This window comes from Pituophis catenifer, unplaced genomic scaffold (assembly GCF_029215685.1).
Source record: "Pituophis catenifer annectens isolate HBS135680 unplaced genomic scaffold, rPitCat1.0.hap2 SCAF_1, whole genome shotgun sequence".
Classification (NCBI taxonomy): domain Eukaryota; kingdom Metazoa; phylum Chordata; class Lepidosauria; order Squamata; family Colubridae; genus Pituophis; species Pituophis catenifer.
The window spans coordinates 201,936,903-201,955,574 of NW_027256881.1; the positions used below are offsets into that span (position 1 = coordinate 201,936,903).

General features: G+C 39.7%; 1 protein-coding gene across 1 annotated transcript in view; it reads left to right on the forward strand.

Annotated features, from left to right (window-relative positions):
• The first annotated feature begins 532 nt into the window (after positions 1-532).
• The window catches only part of KCNH7 (potassium voltage-gated channel subfamily H member 7), a 345,986-nt gene continuing 327,846 nt past the window's right edge, over positions 533-18,672 (forward strand). Inside the window, exons 1-2 of the mRNA XM_070956966.1 lie at positions 533-608; positions 3,586-3,816. Of these exons, the coding sequence (XP_070813067.1) occupies positions 533-608; positions 3,586-3,816 (307 nt within the window). The remainder of the gene's footprint in view (positions 609-3,585; positions 3,817-18,672) is intronic.

Genomic DNA, 18,672 nt, shown 5'->3' on the forward strand with positions numbered 1-18,672 from the left:
AGCCCGGCAGCGCCTCTGCCTTCCCGCCTCGGCGGCCGGCCATCGCTCGCGCCTGGAGTGGCGGGGGGGGAGGGGGGAGGAACTGGGCGAGGTCTTGCCTTCCGCGCGAGGAGAAGCGGAGGCGCGGCAAGCACCTCACCTCAGGCGGATTCCTCAGCCACGTTCCCCCCCCCACCCTCGCCGCCGCCTCGGGTCACCGTTTTTTTTTTTGTTCCCCCCTCCCCTCTCTCTCGGGGGATGGGTGGGTGGGAGGGGGGCAAGGTGAAAGTGAGCGGGTCAGGTTGGCCCCGATGCAGAACCTGAGGATGGAGCAGGCAGCGGGAGGAGGGCGGGAGGCTGCCTGTGTTCGTCGGCGCTGCTACTAGGATCGGAAGCGAGCCTTGCCCGGCGGCCCCCCGATGAGATGAGATCTCGCAAAGGGTAGCCCGGAGGGAGAGCGAGAGCCAGCAAGAGGACCGAAGAGCCGGAGCCGGAGCCGGCAAAGCTTCGAGGAAGGAAGCATCGCGCCCCGGGGAGGTGGAGATCGTGCAATATGCCAGTTCGCAGAGGTCACGTGGCGCCACAAAACACCTTTTTGGGGACCATCATCCGGAAATTCGAAGGGCAAAGTAAGTTCGCGCCCTGGGAGTGTTTGGGGAGGAAGGGGCTGGTGGGCGTCGGGGAAGGAAGGGACGGAAGACAAGTTTAAACTCAAGAGCGATCGGGCTTGTTCCTGGCATCCCTGGGTGGCTGAGTCCTATCCAAGACGGCGATCGGGGTAGTTTTCCTTCCCGCCCTCGCTTTGACACTTGGTTGGCAAATTGTTCTCTTTCCTTCTTCGGCACAAACGGGCCAAGAAGAAAGGCAAATGTCTGTTTATGCATCTTCCCCCCATCTTTTTTTTTGGGGGGGGGAAGTTTTGGATGGCCTACCTAAAGTCCTGGAAGGGCAGCCAGAAAGTTGTGTGCCTGTTTTCTGCCTGGAAGTTGAAACTTTGACCTTTGGTTGCCCGAAAGATATTTGTTTGACTTGACTTTGTGAAAAAGTTTCTTGCGGGCCCTTTCTAAACTGGGCTGCTGACTAGGATGAATTAGGATTTTTCTGGGGGAGCTGTAAGATCCTGTAGTCTGACAAAATTGGATGGTTAAAGCCCTGAGGGATAATAAAGACTCAAAATTTTACGGTAGGGTAACCTTTTGTGAGCTGTCACAATGAAACATTAAAATTGTTGTATAAAACTGCAATAAATGATGAGTCCCTTTGGAAAGTTGTCTAACAATGAGTGTGAAGTATGGTGGCTTGCATGAGCTTTCATTTTAAGCATTTCAAGAACATTTGTTCTGAAAATAGAGTTAGAGCTGCAAGGTGCAATGCTGTAAGTGTTTCTGTAATCGTAAGGATTTACTTTTAGATAAGTGTGTATAGGATTACAGATTCAATCTTTCAATTATGTGGTCACCTAGCCTGTCTCAATTCCGAAAAATGGAAAAGTATCTCATTGGAATGCAACGAGATAATAAATTGTAGATACGTTGAAACTAGCCTAGGAAGAATATAGGTAGATTGCTAACAATTCTATAATGATGCCATGGATATCAAACTAACAGATTCCTACCCTGTAAAAGTCAGATAGTGCAACTTTTCTTGATGGAAGGAAGCTACTAAAGTTAGCGGACTTAATTATCTCTCTGTACGGAAGTACATCACAAGGCCATTGAGCGACATACATTATGGCTGCTGCAAAGAGAACTTGTCAGTAATCAGGGACTTTTCTTTGGAAGATGACATGCATGAGAAATATTTCACAAAATGTGTGAATGAGGTTGAGAGAAATCAAAACAGATGCGCACTGCCTTGCAGACTTCTTGCTGTGTCTTCAAGTGTAAATATGTTTAGCCTTTGGATAGCTCATGTGCACTTCTGCCGCGGGAGAGCTCTGATGAAGCTCGGAAAAGAAGTGAGGCAAATATCTTGTGCCTTGATCCTTAATGTTGTGACAGATGTGGCTTCAAGGTTGTGCCTGTCATTGAAAACAACAGGCTCAGCAAAACTGAGCGGGCAGTGCAGATTCTGTAGAGAGAGAATACACGGGTGAGTAAAAGTTCAAGTAAAATGCTCTGTTAGAGTACATGAATATCTTTAAGCTGTAAATTAATAATTGAGGCTATAAGTTGCTCCCTCCTACTCTCCTATAATCACCTAAAACCATATGTTTCTGCAATTCTGTTGGATTACTTCTGCATAGGAGAATGAAAATTGGCCCAGTCAAAGTATCTTGCTTTATACAGTCAGGTTTAGATGTGTTGTATAATTAAATTCTTTCACTTGGATTTTGTGAAAACAGGAATCCCACAGTCGTGTTTAGAGGATCATCTTACAGGGCGGTCGAGAGCGTTCAAATCAACCTGCGCTTGCAAAAGAGTGCTGGAGTGCCTCTAGGTACCCCTCCGCCCGCCCCCCCCAATTGTTTTCCTTCTCACTGTACAGTGCCCTAGATTAACCTCTGCTCTCAGATTTCTCTCTGCTTAGCACCTCAGGTAGGGCAAATACAAAAAGGCGTTCCTGTGCCAAATAAGTTTCATATTCAGAACATCTAGGTTGCATGCAAAGGTTCTCTATCTATGGCATCTCCTGTTAAAATGACCAAGTAATAAATGGATAGGAAATATCCATGTTAAAGACCTTAGAAAATAGATGGGCTACATATTTAGACAAGGGCTAGAAAGGTGCTGGGAGCTGGATTTCCCAAATTAGGTAGGAGGACAAAAAAAAGAAACAAGGGGCTCAGAGGACCACACTGAATTTTCATTTCATTTCACCACAGGCTAATAAAGGCAGCTTGGTTTTGCTGTACAATCTCATCATTTCCCCTCCTTCTGTTACATTAAGGACTATAATGCTGCAGTGTCCTTCTGACGGGCTCAAGTCATATGTATGCCCTGGAGAGATCTGGGGCTAGATGGCCAACAAATCCTACAAATATAAGTCATCTTTTAATGAGTAAACTCCTGTTTTGGAGAACCTTTTAATAAGCAGGATACATGCTAGCCTTTCTTCATTCAAATAGGGTTCTTCAAATATTTAGCAAAACTAACATCTACCGTGGTGGTGGGAAAGCTAGTTTTATAATCTATTAAATACATTTGTAGTATTGTTTGCAAGCCCAGTGATATTCTCTTAACTTTCCTCTGGTTTGCCCCCCCCACCCAACCAGTCCAAAAGCCTATTACAAAGCTTTCATTAGAGTTCAGGCCCCAAGAAACGAAGCCTCTTTCAGTAGCTTGGCCAAGCAGTTCTCAGCACAAAGAAAAAAGCTTTTTTTTCAATAGGACAATAAGCCAGTATTAAGCTTTTTGCCCAGACTAAGTTTGGCAAGCGGCTTCCTAGAGTGGATTTCCCTCTCCCACGAAGTCAGCTGATTTTGAGTTTTAATTCTTCTGCATTCCATTGTGTCATTTTTAAGGAGCTTTGGTACACAAGAGTGGTATTAGGCCTCTCTACGTGTGTAGAAATTCGATGCAGGGACAGCCCTTCTCTAGACAGACACTTGAGGCTTTTGAGACATCACAAGAGTCTTGAAAAAAATGTCTTCTTGTTTTATTGCAGATAAAAAATTCATCATTGCTAATGCCAGAGTGCAGAATTGTGCGATCATCTACTGCAATGATGGCTTCTGTGAGATGACGGGGTTCTCCCGGCCAGATGTCATGCAAAAACCCTGCACCTGTGACTTTCTTCATGGACCAGAAACCAAAAGGCACCACATTGCCCAAATTGCCCAAGCGTTGCTTGGATCGGAGGAGAGAAAACTGGAGGTTACCTATTATCGTAAAGATGGTAAAGTAGTTTCCTTTCTTGCGTTTCTTTCAAAAGTTTGGAAAGCCAGCTTCCCATGATGGTTGAGATGCTCATTGGCTCTTGTGAATGCCTATGAAACGTGTGGTGCTTTTTTTTCCCCCTGGACATCCTGAACGTGTCTTTTATTGATGTATCAAAAGAATGCCAGTCCACCCATTCTAGGAAATTAAGAGAGGACACAAGGGACTGTTATCCTGAGTTACAAATTAGAGCCGTGTTTCTCAGCCTTCGCAACTTGAAGATGCATGCTGGTTGTGGTGTTCCTGGAATGGAAGATGACACATCTTCAAGTTATCAAGGTTGAGAAACACTGCATTAGAGGAATAGCCCCTACCACACCAGCAATCCACTTTACTTTCATTTAAAACACAGCTCTGGATTGGTGTGTAAGCAGGTTTCCGTTTTTCATATGGCTAAATTACCGAATGGCTGAAGTGATGTGAATGATTCTCTTCATGCGGGGATTTCCAAAGAGATCTTGTTTATGGCTTAAGTTTTCAATTTAGTACACAACAGGAAGGAAGGAGGAAAGGATTCTATTTCTGGGCAAATTGTATGTCTGTGATTGTGATGGTTTGAAGTTTAAAACTCAAGTTCTATATGCAAGAATGCATGCTGAATATTTTACTATTTCCAGAGAATGATGATTCATATCTCTTCCCTCCTTATGTATTTATTACTTTTCACTGAGTTCATTCATAGAATTTGTCAGTATTCTCTTTATTTTCTACATTCTCTGTTACAGTTAAGATTGTGAATGAATTGTTCCAAAGCAGTGTCTAAATACAGCATTATTTGTATTTCAAATTAATATGGTTTTGGATATATGCACGTGTAATTGTATAAGGTGTAAGGATAGTTTTCTCCACATTTCCTCATTATAAATTTAACAGTGAATGTTCTTCAAAATTTGGGCTGTTTAGTATACTGGATTTTATTCCAACAATGTGCTCCAGTACTGTTCCCCAGAAAAAGAATTTGAGATAGGTGCTATGTTCATGCCGCTGTATGGTCCAAAGCATCTTTTTTTGGAATTAAATCCAAAGCATTGCACAGGGCTATTGGCAATCTGAGAACAGTGAAGAATGTGCCCAATTGTTGAATCAGATTTTAAATACTGGATTGATATTAAAAATCCAATCACATTATATATAAAATGTGATTGTCATTCTAAAGGCAACTTTTATCCCTTGCATACATATGTAAACCTCAAACAAATTAAGGACTAATAAGTATTTTCCACTGTGGACTGTGTTGATCTATACTACGGTAATTGCTGCTTCACATCGTGGAATAAAAAAAACCTACATGGCAAAATATTTGAAATAAATGGTGAATTTGATTTGATAGACTAAGATGCTTGCTGCTATATAGTATATTTACATTTAAATGATCATCTATTGTTTCAAATACTGAGTAATAACTTTGGGGGAAAATTTTAAAAATTACCTGTTTCAAAGAGGTCAAATCACATATTTTTAAAGATTTAACTGATTTCAGTTAAACCATTAACCATCATTAGCCAGCAGAATTTTTAACTGATTTAGATTTGCACAATGAATCATTACTTTCAGTAGGAATCATATAATATGTATTTGCTTATGAATTTAGAATGGACATTTATTTGTCAAAATGTATCCAGGTAAGGGAGTAACAATGCTAATTATTTCTCAGGACTTCATTTATTTTAGTTTCTGATTATTCAGTTACATAACCATGTTGTTATTCTATTGCTGTTTGCACTGTATATCTGTTTGAAGGACAAATGCAAATTTGTAATATATTCAAATTGTGAGCTTTAATTAAGCTTTGGAGACCCACCTGTGCGCCGTTTACATTCATTTGAAAATTGTCACAGTGAAAGGGATCATAAAATGACAATTGAACTTTAAAGAAGCTGTGACTCTTGTATCTCTTCAATGGTTGTGGTGACGTTGGTGGACTAGAAACAAAACAAGCACAAATTTTAAAAAGCTCGAATATGCACATTTCCTTAAAACAATGTCTCCAGATCAGGGAAAAAGTATGTCTGTTGTTGCAAATCATCATCCTCTTTTAACAACCCCATAATCCCTTGCGGGGTGGAGTCTGGGCAACTGAATGGAGCTGAGTGTTTACTGGCCGGATGCCCTTCCTGTCGCCAATGCGGAGTTTGTTTCAGCAGATATATTCTCAACGTGCCCAGAGAGAGAAACATTTGCCTCTACCTAGGATTGAACTCACAGCTTTCTGATTGTGAGGCGAGAGCTCCACTACTAGGCCACCGCACCACTCATGTCTATTCTCGCAAATGTGATTGTGAATATTATTTATGTTCTTCGTTTATTTTGTCAAACTTCTGTGGTGCCCTTCTTTTAGGACCTTAGATCATTTTCTCAGTAACTCTCCTACTGCAGCTTTCACAGATGAGAGAGATCAAAAGGAACTAGAGAGAGGAAGCATCATCATAATGCAAGCCCCTCTTTCTTTGTACCGGTACATACATCAGTCTCACATATATACACAAAAGAGTTGGCCTAAGATCAAGAAGCTGCAACTCCCAATCTTGCTGGATTTGATAGAACAAAGATTAAGATGTTGGCCTTGTCTAAGCTACAGAGAATCACCACAATTTTATGTCTTCCATTGTATTCAGAAATAGGTCATCTGTTCAGAACTTCAGCTTCAGATTAGTATATTATTAGTTGTTTCGGTAACAGACAATGTAGGTCTCTCACAGAGATTGCTAACACTGTTACCGTATTGCAATTCTCAATTTGCTGGTTTTTAAACATACATATAAGACTTGGCAGCCACTAGCTTATGGTGAAGAGATGCAGAAAACCGTAACATTTTGCTGCCTTCTAGCGATCATCTGGCTTTTTGCAGCCTAGTAACTGGTAAAACCAAATAGGTAGGTAGCACAAATACTATTTTTATGATTGGAACAAGATTATTTAGAAAGCTTCGTGACCGAATGGGGAAGGCACACCAGTGAATTCTTGACTCTTCTTATTGTGCACCATGAATTATTTGCCTTTGTAATGCTTCTAAAGAATTCTAGTTTTTTGTATACAGTGCCAGGCCCAAGGAACTGAGGAGGACATGAGGGGTGACTTCAGAGTGGTTTATTATTGTTCAGCCGTAGACAGAAATCTTGGCAGATGTACCTGCATAATTATTAGATATGCACATTGGATTGCTGGGGAGAGATGTTTGCCTTCATCTTTTTCTTGCATAAAGGATTCCAAAGTAAAGTTATCTCTTTACTCTCTGGAAAAGAGCCCCTCTCTCCTGTGACACTGCATTATATTCCATCACATCAAGTAGTCCTTAATTTATGATGAAGTTACGACAGAGCTCCTCATGGCTATTTACGATCTTAATTTAAAGTTTTAATGCCTCCCCAGTCACATGATTGTAGCTTTGGTGGTGTAGTGGTTAGAAGGCAGTACTGCAGGCTAATTCTGCCAATTGCCAGCAGTTTGATCCTGACTGAATTGAGGTGGATAAAATGAGGACCTAGATTGTTGTGGGCAATATGCTGACTCTGTCAATCATTTAGAGAGGGCTGTAAAGCTCTGTGAAGCAGTATATAAGTCTAAGTGCTACTGCTATTAGATTCTCTGGCCTGCATTTAAAGCTATTTGAAGCATCCTGTGGTGATGTGACCACGATTTACAATGTTTTTTTTTTAAAAAAAATCAGAAACCAATGTTTGCTTCTGGTTTCTGGCAAAAAATATTCATTGCAGACAATGGATTCACTTAATGACTCTGGTATTCACTTAGCAACCTTGGCGTTGGCTTAATGACCATGGTGATTCATTTCATGAGTGCCATGGAAAAGACCATAAAATTGAATGCAAATATGTGATGACCTGCTTAATGACCATCATGACTTAATTCAAGCTCAATTATGGTCATAAGTGGAGGACTACCTATCAGTCTTTCTACATCTAAATGGAATACAAAACTTAGATAGCTTCAGTCTAAATTACAGTAGTGGCCAAAATTATGGAAACCTTTTGGGAAAAGTGTATTGTCTAAAACTAGCTAATAACACCAGTTTTTGGGGGGAGTAGTACCATAAAATTATATATCAATGGAAAGATAATTTAATCAAGAATGTAATGCAATAACTTTTATGAAGGATTTGCTATTAGAATAGCAGTTATAGTATAAAGAAGAAAAGTGAAACAGTAGAAAAAACGAGATATACAAAAATTGTCATGTCAGTTAATACTTAGTTGGGTAACCTTTAGCATGAATTACAGCCTTACAATATCTTCCCATGGAGTGAGTCAAGTCTTTTAATTCTGCAGCTGTTATAATGTGAAACCAAGATTGAATGATTGCTTCTGTTAACTGGGTTTTATTGCTGCTTCTGACTAACACGTTTCTTTAGTCGGCTCCATAGATTTTCAATTGGGTTAAGGTCTGGGCTATTCCCAGGCCATTCCAGCAGTGGAATATAATTATCTTGAAACTCAAAAAAAAAAACAAAAAAAAAAAAACAAAGTGGTGTTATTAGCCATCAAACCTCAAAAATATACTTTTCCCAAAAGGTTTCCACAATTTTGGCCACTACTGTAGACTTTTGTGGGCCCATGTGTTGTGTGAATACCAGCCTGTTGTTTTAACTTCAGCCACTACCCACGGAAATGACAAAATGGACAGATTTCCAGTTAATGGGAAGTTTGTAAAACAACGTATAGTGGGAAACTTGTTACATTAATAGTGAATTGAGTGGCTATGCTGGATAAGGAAGTTCTATTCTTCAGATACGAACTGCCTAGGGGATAAAGGCAGGAGAAACTCAGAGTAATTACGAGCATCTGGAATGCAAGCGGTTAAAAGAAATACTGATGTGGAAATTAAAAAGGAAGGCTTGAGCTTTGCAGGAACTGCTTATTGACCTTTAAAATGTATTAGAAGTTGTGTGCAGAACCTTCAAAGGTTGTAATCACACCTTTGTGATTACATATGTACATGCCCATACCATCCCTTGCAGTTGATTATGAATTCATTGGAATTAATGCAAACGCGTTTCACTTTATTTGTCCCTGAAAATGAGATATTACCTAATTTTTCTGATCTTAGGATAGTGACTGAGTGATAACAACAATAAGCATATCTGCTTATACCCAGTGAGAAGAAGTTCCTTTGTACTAAATAGAACAGGAATGTAGCAGAAATAGAGTACCACAATGTCCTCAGTCCCTTTTATTGACTATATTGATTAGGGAAGTTGGAGTTTCACAATATCTGGAGATCTATCTGTTGCTCAGTACTGAGAGATACAATTGCAGGTTAAAAAAACATTTTAACAGCAATTAACCTTGGTTTTCTTGGATAGCAACCTTGAAATGTTCCTGGATTCATTACCTTCGTGGGAAGCTAAGCACAGCAACACTTCCATGGTCTTTAAAAAATTACTGTATGGAATTATGCATGTAATTGTTACTGCTACTTCCATTATAGCATTGTGCTTAAGTTGCATTCCTTTCCTAGTTCTGTTTATCTAATAGAGTCATTTGGCTAAGATTTTGAATCTTATGCCACATACAAGCTATTACTCGGTGGCTTACCGGTATTATAAAATAGTCAGAAAGAAGCAAAAAATTATTGGAGATACATTGCAATGGGGTTACTCTGGTCTAAAAGCAGAATCTACATTCTTTTTGATTTTGAGACTATCCTATTCATAGTAGAGGAAAGGTTAAAGTATAGAAATATATGAATCTTACGTCCAATTGCATCAAAATAAAATGTTCTCCAAAATTGCTAAACCAGGAAGTATTTTAATTCTGAATAACAACTGGTACTCTTCATGGTTTTTTTTTTTCCCATAAGCTTCATAACATCCGTTAGAGCAGTGGTCCCCAACCTTTTTATCGCCGCGGACCAATCAGCCTTTGATAATTTTACCGTGGCCCGCTGAGCGCGCGCAGGGGTGGGGGCTTTGGGCCACACGTGCGTACCTGCGCGGGGCTCTCTTCCCTGGAGCCTTTGCGCACGGCCCAGGAGATTTTGCGCACGGCCCAGGAGCTTTTGCGCACGGCCCAGGAGCCTTTGCGCTGCAGCGTTCATGTCCCCCGGCCGCTGCGCGGCCCGGTGCCAGGTACTCCACGGCCCGGCACCGGTCCGCGGACCGGGGGTTGGGGACCACTGCGTTAGAGTATACAGTCTTTTTTATTATTATTTTTAAGGACTGATCTGATTAGGTATCTTTGGAGGTAAAATACATAGCACATCAATATTTTTGTTTTAATAAAGTTATTTGCCATGGAAATATGTGACAGCACTTCCTTTGAGGACTTCATTTTGCCATTGAAGTCATTATTGCATAAATCACTCTTGACAGCTGTAAAATATTGCTTAAGGTGATAAAGCTGTAAAGCTTTGACATAAAAGCTATAATTGTAGAAGGATTGAGGATGGGATGGCATATTCAATTGAAGGATATTGTAGTCTGTTGATCCTTTTTGTGTAATAGGTATACAACAAGGCTCTCAAACTGGGAAACATCCAAGAACAAGTAGGTCCCGTGAAGACGGATTATTGACAGGAGGGTGTACTTGTGCCTTGCTACCATGTTGGTGGAGAAATGTTTGGAGAAGTGCAAGGGCAGGAGGTAGACACTGTTAAAATGAGAAGTGGAAATCATGACTCCAAAAGAATTCATTTTGTTATTCCAGAGAGCAGTACCATTACTTCTGACTGATTGGTGAACATTGGTGGTGAACGGATGAACTAGTATTAAACTGATCAATTAATAGATTTATAGCTTTAAAGGTGGATAACTTAATGTATGCGCTCAGCTAAAAATACATATTGTTGTTACCATTTTCCATAACCCTTAGTGAAATGTTCATCTGATGTATCACCCAGTGAGGTAAGTTATTAATATGTTTTTGTCAATGGATATTAGACATGACAACATAAGACTTTATGATGAAAAGAGTAAATAAAGACTGAAGAAGTTGCTGAATCTTACTGACCTTTGATCCATCTTGCTTGATATTATCTCTTCTGGCTGTAACCAACTGTCCAGAGTTTCGCTTAGAAGTTTCTTCCAGCGAGAGTGCCATTGAAACCAGAAACATACCTATTAGGAATATTAACAAATCACTATGAAAAAGAAATACAATATTTGATAATTCATATCCTGACAGCAGCAAGAATCACATTCGCGCAGATGTGGAAATTAGAAGATACGCCATTGGAGGATAAAATAATACAAAAAGTAATGGAATGTGCAGAGATGGACAGGCTTACCAAAGAAATACAAGAAAAGGAAGATACAGAGTACTATCTAGTTTGGCAACGATGGTACGATTGGTTAGAGAAAAGGAAAACGAAATAAAAAATAATTTGTAAGATAGAAAGGGAATACCAACTAAGGAAACAAAAATCAAGAAATAAATTTAAAATATCATTATATAATGAAAGATGTAGATATATATAGAGAGAAATATAGACTACCGAAGTAACTTTCTTTTTTCTTAAGGCTCAAGTTGCAAGACTTGATTTAAATGCATAGTTTGTTTATGTTGTGTATTGTATGTATGTTTTTGTTAGTCTATCTTTAATTAAATAAAAATAAAAAAAAAGTTTCTTCCAGCTCTATCTGAAGATTCAAGAAATTGACCCTTGGAAAGTAAGTGGCACTGAGCGATGCTAGGCTGGGTGAACAAATAGGCGGTTGTCTATAGGATATTATTCTACAGTGTCATTTGACTCCATGTGATGGATTTCAGTAGGGGTTGTTCAAGGCATTCTGTTGCCTGAAGCAGAAAAGTGCCCTAGAAGTGAAGTGTTTGTAAATCTGGCCAAGTCATGTTGGCATTTGAGGCAGAAAGTCATACTGATATTTTTCTTCCTTTCTCCAACCATAGCGATTAAATAACCAACAACTTGTTTCTTGATAGCCTTTCAAAATCAATGCTATAAAAATAAAAATAAAAATCTGGATGGCCGCTGGATGGCAACAAAATGTTTTACTGCCTTCTAGTGGTCATCTGGATTTTTGCAGCATAGGCCTTGTAGCCTGTTAGCTAACTTGCTTCTTTTCCTAGATTTGGTATACTGCTAGCTACCATAGGCTCTTAGACAAATTTTAATTTAATAAGTATATTGACAGTTTGCAATAAAAAAGGCCAATCCTTTCAGGGCAGCCAAAATGATCTGGTACTGGAAGTTGGTTTTTAAGTTATTAAATTATCTGCTGTTATTAAGTTGGAAAAAAAAAAAAACCCTAGTGTTGGATGCCTATATAGCCGGTATCATTACCAATGTCGTAGGACAGGAGTCTGCATTTTCCATAGTGCATAGCCTGACTGTGATTTGAGTATTTCTCATCTAAAATGGAAACTGACAAGTTCATCGATTTTCTGTTGGTTCGTGATATACCAATTAGTATTGCTGGCACTGCATACACTTGGATTCCTACAGAGAACATGGACCTGTCCCAAGGACAAATTTGGCTCTCTTTTCTTGCAATATTCTTGTATAGGTAATCCTCAACTTACGACCACAAAATGTATGCTGCTAATTGTGACATTAGTTAAGTGAGTTTTGATCCATTTTTGATCTTTCTTGCCACAGTTATTGAGTGAATTCCTGCAGTCGTTAGGTTAGTAACATGGTTGTAGAGTGAAACTGGCTTCCCCATCGACTTTGCTTGTCAAAAGGTCACAAACGGGAATCACATGACTCCCAGGACACCACAGCCGTCATAAATATAAGTCAGTTGCCAAGCATCTGAATTCTGATCCCACAATCGTGACGATGCTGCAGTGGTTGTAAGTGTGAAAAATGGTGATAAGTCCCTTTTTTTCAGTGCTGTTGTAACTTTGAGTGGTCACTAAATGAATGTTTGTAAGGACTACCTGTAGTCCTGGTAGGACTACCCAAATAGACTTTAGATTCGACTTACTTTTTTTGCTGGAATGTTGAAATCGACTAGCCTATGCTAGTGTAACATGGCCATTGGTGAGAAAAAGCAAAAGCAATGAAGTGTGCCACCATTTTTATAAAATGGTGACACAAATGTTCTAAAGCAGAACTTCAGGACATATGCTTTTGGATTGTATATGGATCCTGGGTTCCCTTTTGGAAGCGCTCTGGCGATGACTGAAAATGGTAATATTTTTTCCATTTGGGAATGGGAAACACATGAAAATTGCAGGCCTTTCATGATAAAAAAACATTCCTCAAATACAGCCCTACTACAAAGGCTGTGGGATCACACATGGCATGGTTTTTAGTCCCCCAAATGTAGTTTTCGTTACTAAAGGGTTGTTCACCCCAGTCCTATGATATTTTATAAGTGTTCTGCCCCAGCTACGGATCCCAAAGAACACAGTACACACAAACTCTGAACAAAACTTAGTTTGCTCAAATAACACAGTTTTAGCAAATGCCGGCTGTTAATAAGCATTCTTAACAGCCTGCCAGAATTCCACAGATAAGACAGTCAGAGTCTTACTGGAGTTGGCAGAAAGCCCAGAAGCAAGGTTGCAGAGAAATCCCAACGCGATGATTAGCGAACTAAAGTTGTTTCCTGCAGCTTGTTGCAAGCTGCGTTCTTTCTTAAATAGGCTAAGGGAGTGGCCAATTAGCCCCAAGCCTTACTCTCAAGGAGACCTCCTCCTGAGGAACCACTCCTGCCTTTTGGCAGCTCTGCGTGCCCGTTCATTGAGAAGAGGCTCCTCCTCTTCATCCTTTTCACTTAAAGGAGCCTCTGGAGGTTCTGAAGGCCCTGACTGAATCCCTGCCTCTGGCACCACATCTTCTTCAGCCTCCTCGCTGTCCGACTCAAGCGCCGGCTGCACAGGCTGCTGGCGCAGCACCACACCAGCCTCCTCGTCGTCGGGATCAGCAACAATCCGCGCAGGCCACTGGTGGGCCACAATAAGGTCTCCCGGAATGGAAACCAGAATTCCTCACAATGCCCTCAAAGTGTTGTTAAACGAGTATAATTACAAGAATCCCTGTCTCGTGATAGAGCAACCTCAGCCAGCTACAAGTGGAACAGTATTTTCATTTCTGCCTGTCATATTTATTTTGTTTTTAATAATTGGTGCAAGGTGCATCAGTCAAGCTCTCTACACAAGTTAACAGTCTGTAACAAATCTCATTCTAAAAACCTACTGATGTATTGACCAAAGTGAGTCATCAAGTCACCAAGTGCTATTGTCAGCTGTAGTATCTCATTCAAAAATACTAAGTAGATCCCTTCTGCCCTTGTACTAAAAATACTAAAATTCACACACACACACACAAATGCACACACAATATAGTACATGTATATATATGTGTATCAAAATCCAAATTTTTTTACTACTGGTTCTGTGGGCGTGGCTTGGTGGGCGTAGAAGGGGAAGGATACTGCAAAATCTCCATTCCCACCCCACTCCGGGGGAAGGATGCTGCAAAATCTCCATTCCCACCCCACTCCTGGGGGAAGGATATTGCAAAATCTCCATTCCCACCCCACTCGGGCCAGCCAGAGGTAGTATTTGCCGGTTCTCCGAACAGCTCAAAATTTCCACTACCGCTTCTCCAGAACCTGTCAGAACCTGCTGAATTTCATCCCTTGTGTGTATGTATAAATACACACACACATAGACATACACACATACACTATCTCATTAACCACACCTTTTGATGGGTAGCTCAGTTACCCTACTGCACTGTTTCAGTATGATGGTCTTTTGGAATATTAAAACCACTCTGGTTCCTTCAAACAATGAATCTGTTTTCAATTTGAATATAGTTATATATATATTGTACCTGGATATAAGGAAATGGGTAAAATGACATACAACACACACACACATATAATGTAAAAATCATATTAACAGTAAATGTTATAAAAACACAGAAATAAACTCTAGGCAAAGAGGGAATAAAAATAGCCATCTTAGCTATTTTTCTTACATCTTGTAAGAAACTTGCAATCACAGAATATTTGACAGAACCCAGCACTTTCATTTTCACATGTTGATTTTTAATATCAAGAATAGATCTGATTCCTCTGTCTTCTCCCCTCCCCTGCCCCTGTTTATTATCCAGTTCACTAAAAATCTTTTAAAGGTCACCAAAGTAGAACCCTTATGCCCTTGTAAAATATCTGCTTTGTTTTACAACAGCGATTACTAATAGCATCACAAACTACACAGATAAGACACCACCAGCTTTCTTACTGAGAACATGTAAAATGTATGCGTAATATATAAAGAAGGAAATATATAAAGAAGGAAATTGGAGATAGAATATGTTGCATCTGTTTCTAATGCTGCCATAAGATTTTGAACTGCAGAACGATTAGCGCTAACAAGATTTCAATTCACTCAATATTCTGTATTATGAGTTCATTATATTTGCAATGAAGCTGACTTTCTTCAGAGGTTAATTGCCAGTGGAGTGATTTTACTCCTAGTATTTCCATCGGAGGATGGGAGAAGTTCCTATAATCTCTTCCTCCCAGATGAAGGAGATAGTTGTTATTAAGATTCCACTTTGGTGATGATGTTATGTCACCTATCAAACTTCACACTTTCTCTCTTACCTCTGTAACAAATGCTGAAATTTGACACTGAGGATCCTTACGTCTTGTACTTAATATATGAACATTTGAAGGCCAGACCTTGTGCTCTGGAGGTGATAAAATTGATTACTGTAGGGCCACCTGCCAACTCAGATTCTTTTTATTAGTTATATGTGTTCCACCATTCTTCATCTCAGCAGCTCAGAATAGGTTATATTTAGTTCCCAAACAAATGCCTGATAATACTTGTTCCTTCTTTCCCTTCTCTCCATCTATAATGCACAAAAGTAATGGTTAAAAAGTCAAACCATAGAACAGCTCTGTGGAAACGGAAGAAAAGTTTTTGTACTATAGACAGCACCACCATGGTCAATCTACTCGTCCATGATACATATGAATAAAGACCAGCCACTGAAAATGCCACAACAATTCAATGAACATACTCCCAGAGCTTCCAGGACGCTCAGTTTGAAGGACAGAACCAATCCCAAATTGGTGGTTTATTGTTTGGGGGGAAAAAACCCATCCCAATTTCCTACCCATCGTTGATATATTTTGTTGGGTCTCTATTCTACTGTATACTGCCTTTTAACCTCATATGAGCTCAAGAGGGATAAGTGGCTAGTGGCCCAGATGGCTTTTGGATGTATTTGTGTGATACCAAATGAAGTGGCATCTGAGATCTCTGGATGCCATCAGATGCTCCTTTTTAAAACTGTCTAGCAGCAAACCAGCTTGTGTATTTTTTCCCCCAAATGCCCTGTTCTGTTTATGACTTTAGTGCTCAAACCTCAGGGCATCACTTGGGAGTTATCAGATTCATTCATAAAGAAGCTGAATTTCGGCGCTGTTCCTATTCTGTAATTTCATCCTGCAAGGTTCCAGACTGAGCTAGATTTGAAACCAAGCTTTCCTTGCTGCTGCTGCTGCTACTCTCATTTCCTGCTCACCTGCAGTTTGACACTCACTAGATATTTTGATCACCTTGGAGAAGCACTGCATACTGCACTGTGCCCTATCTGGATCTCCAAGCTATAAGAGTATGCATAACTGCACATTCTATTCTTTCCCAACTGAAAGTCAATTGGTATCTGTTTAATGGGGATAATGTCTACTTTTGGTGTGTGTGTGTGTGTGTGGGTATTGTCCAAATTGTACATTGTGTCCATGCTAATTTCTCAAATAATATCATTTCAAGTAGCTTAATCCTAGTCTTTCCTAAGGCAATTCTTGGAGTTGCCTAAGATTCCTTTCTGCCTGCTGGCTACAGGATTGAAACAGAATCCACACACCAATATATCTCCATTACTTTAAAGTTTTGCCACAAGGATAACAGCTGACCTGAGCACATATATGTTTGTTTTATGAACAAGAGTAGTGAAGTTGATAATGGAGTTTGTGGGGAAGTGGCATGGTAAAAAGGATTAAGTTAAGATGTAGGCAATCTAATGTTCTTCAGATGGTTTATGCTACAGCATCCACATTTACCCCTTGCTTATGGTTGTTGATAGAAGTTCAATATATCTTGACAGAAGTTCAGATATCTGAGAGACATCATGTTGCTTGCCTTGAATGAAGCACACACAAATTACATTGCGGACCCAGGCTATGAATGTAGATTGACCCACTCTTATTTTTTCCAAGTCCCTGAAAGTATTTTGTGTAGTTTTTATCATCAACTTAGTCTTTAGAATTATTTTTCTGTTGGCTGCTTTCTAATTGCCAGGTGGTTGTATCAAGATTTAATCCAAGGAGGATGGGTGTTTCTATTAGTTAATAGCTACTAATTGTTAAGTATATCAATGATTATGTTTGTGCAAACTGAAGAAGCTACTTTAAATGTTTAGACAGAGTGATTTGGTGATGTTGTTTTTATTGTTGCTAGCAAAAATACCAAATGTTTAAATGTTGTTTATTGTATTTGGATTATACTATGATCCAAACATAATATACTACCTATATTATTTCAGGCAAATGACTGTCCAGTCTCTTCTTTTTTATTTTATTTCTTTTGAGTTTTCCTTTTTTTGGTCTATAATATAAAATACAAAAATATAACAACAAATAATAGGAAAACTAGGAGAGGGAAAGGGGAAGGGAAAAGTGTAGAAAAGAAGGGAAAAAGAAAAGAGTTTGACTTCTGACTTTCTTTGGTGCAGTGGAATAAGACAGTAACATGAAGACATTGTCCAGTCTCTTCTTAAAAGAGCAGCCACAACTTCTAGAGTCATTCCACTGATTAATTGTTCTAACTATCAGAAAATTGCTCCTTAGTTCTAGGTTAGTTCTCCTCTTCATTAGTTTCCATCTATTGCTTCTTTTTCTGCCTTCAGGTGCTTTGGAGAATAGGTTGATCTCCACTTCTTTGTGGCAGCCCCTCAAATATTGGAACACTACTATCATATCACTCCTAGTCCTTCTTTTCACCAGACTAGACATACCCAGTTCCTGTAACCGTTCTTCATATGTTTTAGCCTGCAGCCCCCTAATCATCTTTGTTGCTCTTCTCTGCACTCTTTTTTTTTGTTGCACTCATTAAATTATGGCAGATTGCCATATAAATGGCCTTTCAGAAAAAGGGGTGTTTTGTTGTTGCTTGTTTATAAGCATTTGTTTCAAAGATGGTGGATTAGATAGGAAAGGTTAGGGAGCCTTGAAGGTTGGGGGCCATTTAGCACAGGGAGAAATAGTCTGATTTCTGTTCTGAGAAGATTCTACAGTTGTTGGGACAAAGTGGGAAACGGGGACTGAGCAAATGTTTCAGGGACATCCAGCCTTTAAAAGTAATGGAGGATGACACAGGAGTAGCCTAGATGGATACATAATGAAGCTCTTTCATTAGATAAGATAAGATAACCTTTATTGTCATTTTTTTACTATGATCACACTGGCCCAGATTAAAAATGAAATTCTGTTGCCTGCTTTCAAAAGAAAGTATATATCTACCCATACACATACATAACACACACACATATCTACACCCATACACATATCTACATATACGTATTAATCATTGTCTATTTTGAATACATAGCGGGAAGAGGAAATTTGGGAGTACACAAGGTTGATGTTATATGGAACAAAATTATGACTGAATCTGGATGTTCTGCTTCGGATCCCACAAAGCTTCTTCCCAGAAGGTAACAGGGGGAACAGATCGTGAAGAGGATGTGTAGCATCCCAGACAATCCTGCGTACCCTGCTCAAGTAGCGCTTATATTCCATGTCCTGAATAGAAGGAAGTGAACTACCAATAATCTTTTCTGCCGTCCTCACCACTCTCTGCACTGCCTTCCTGTC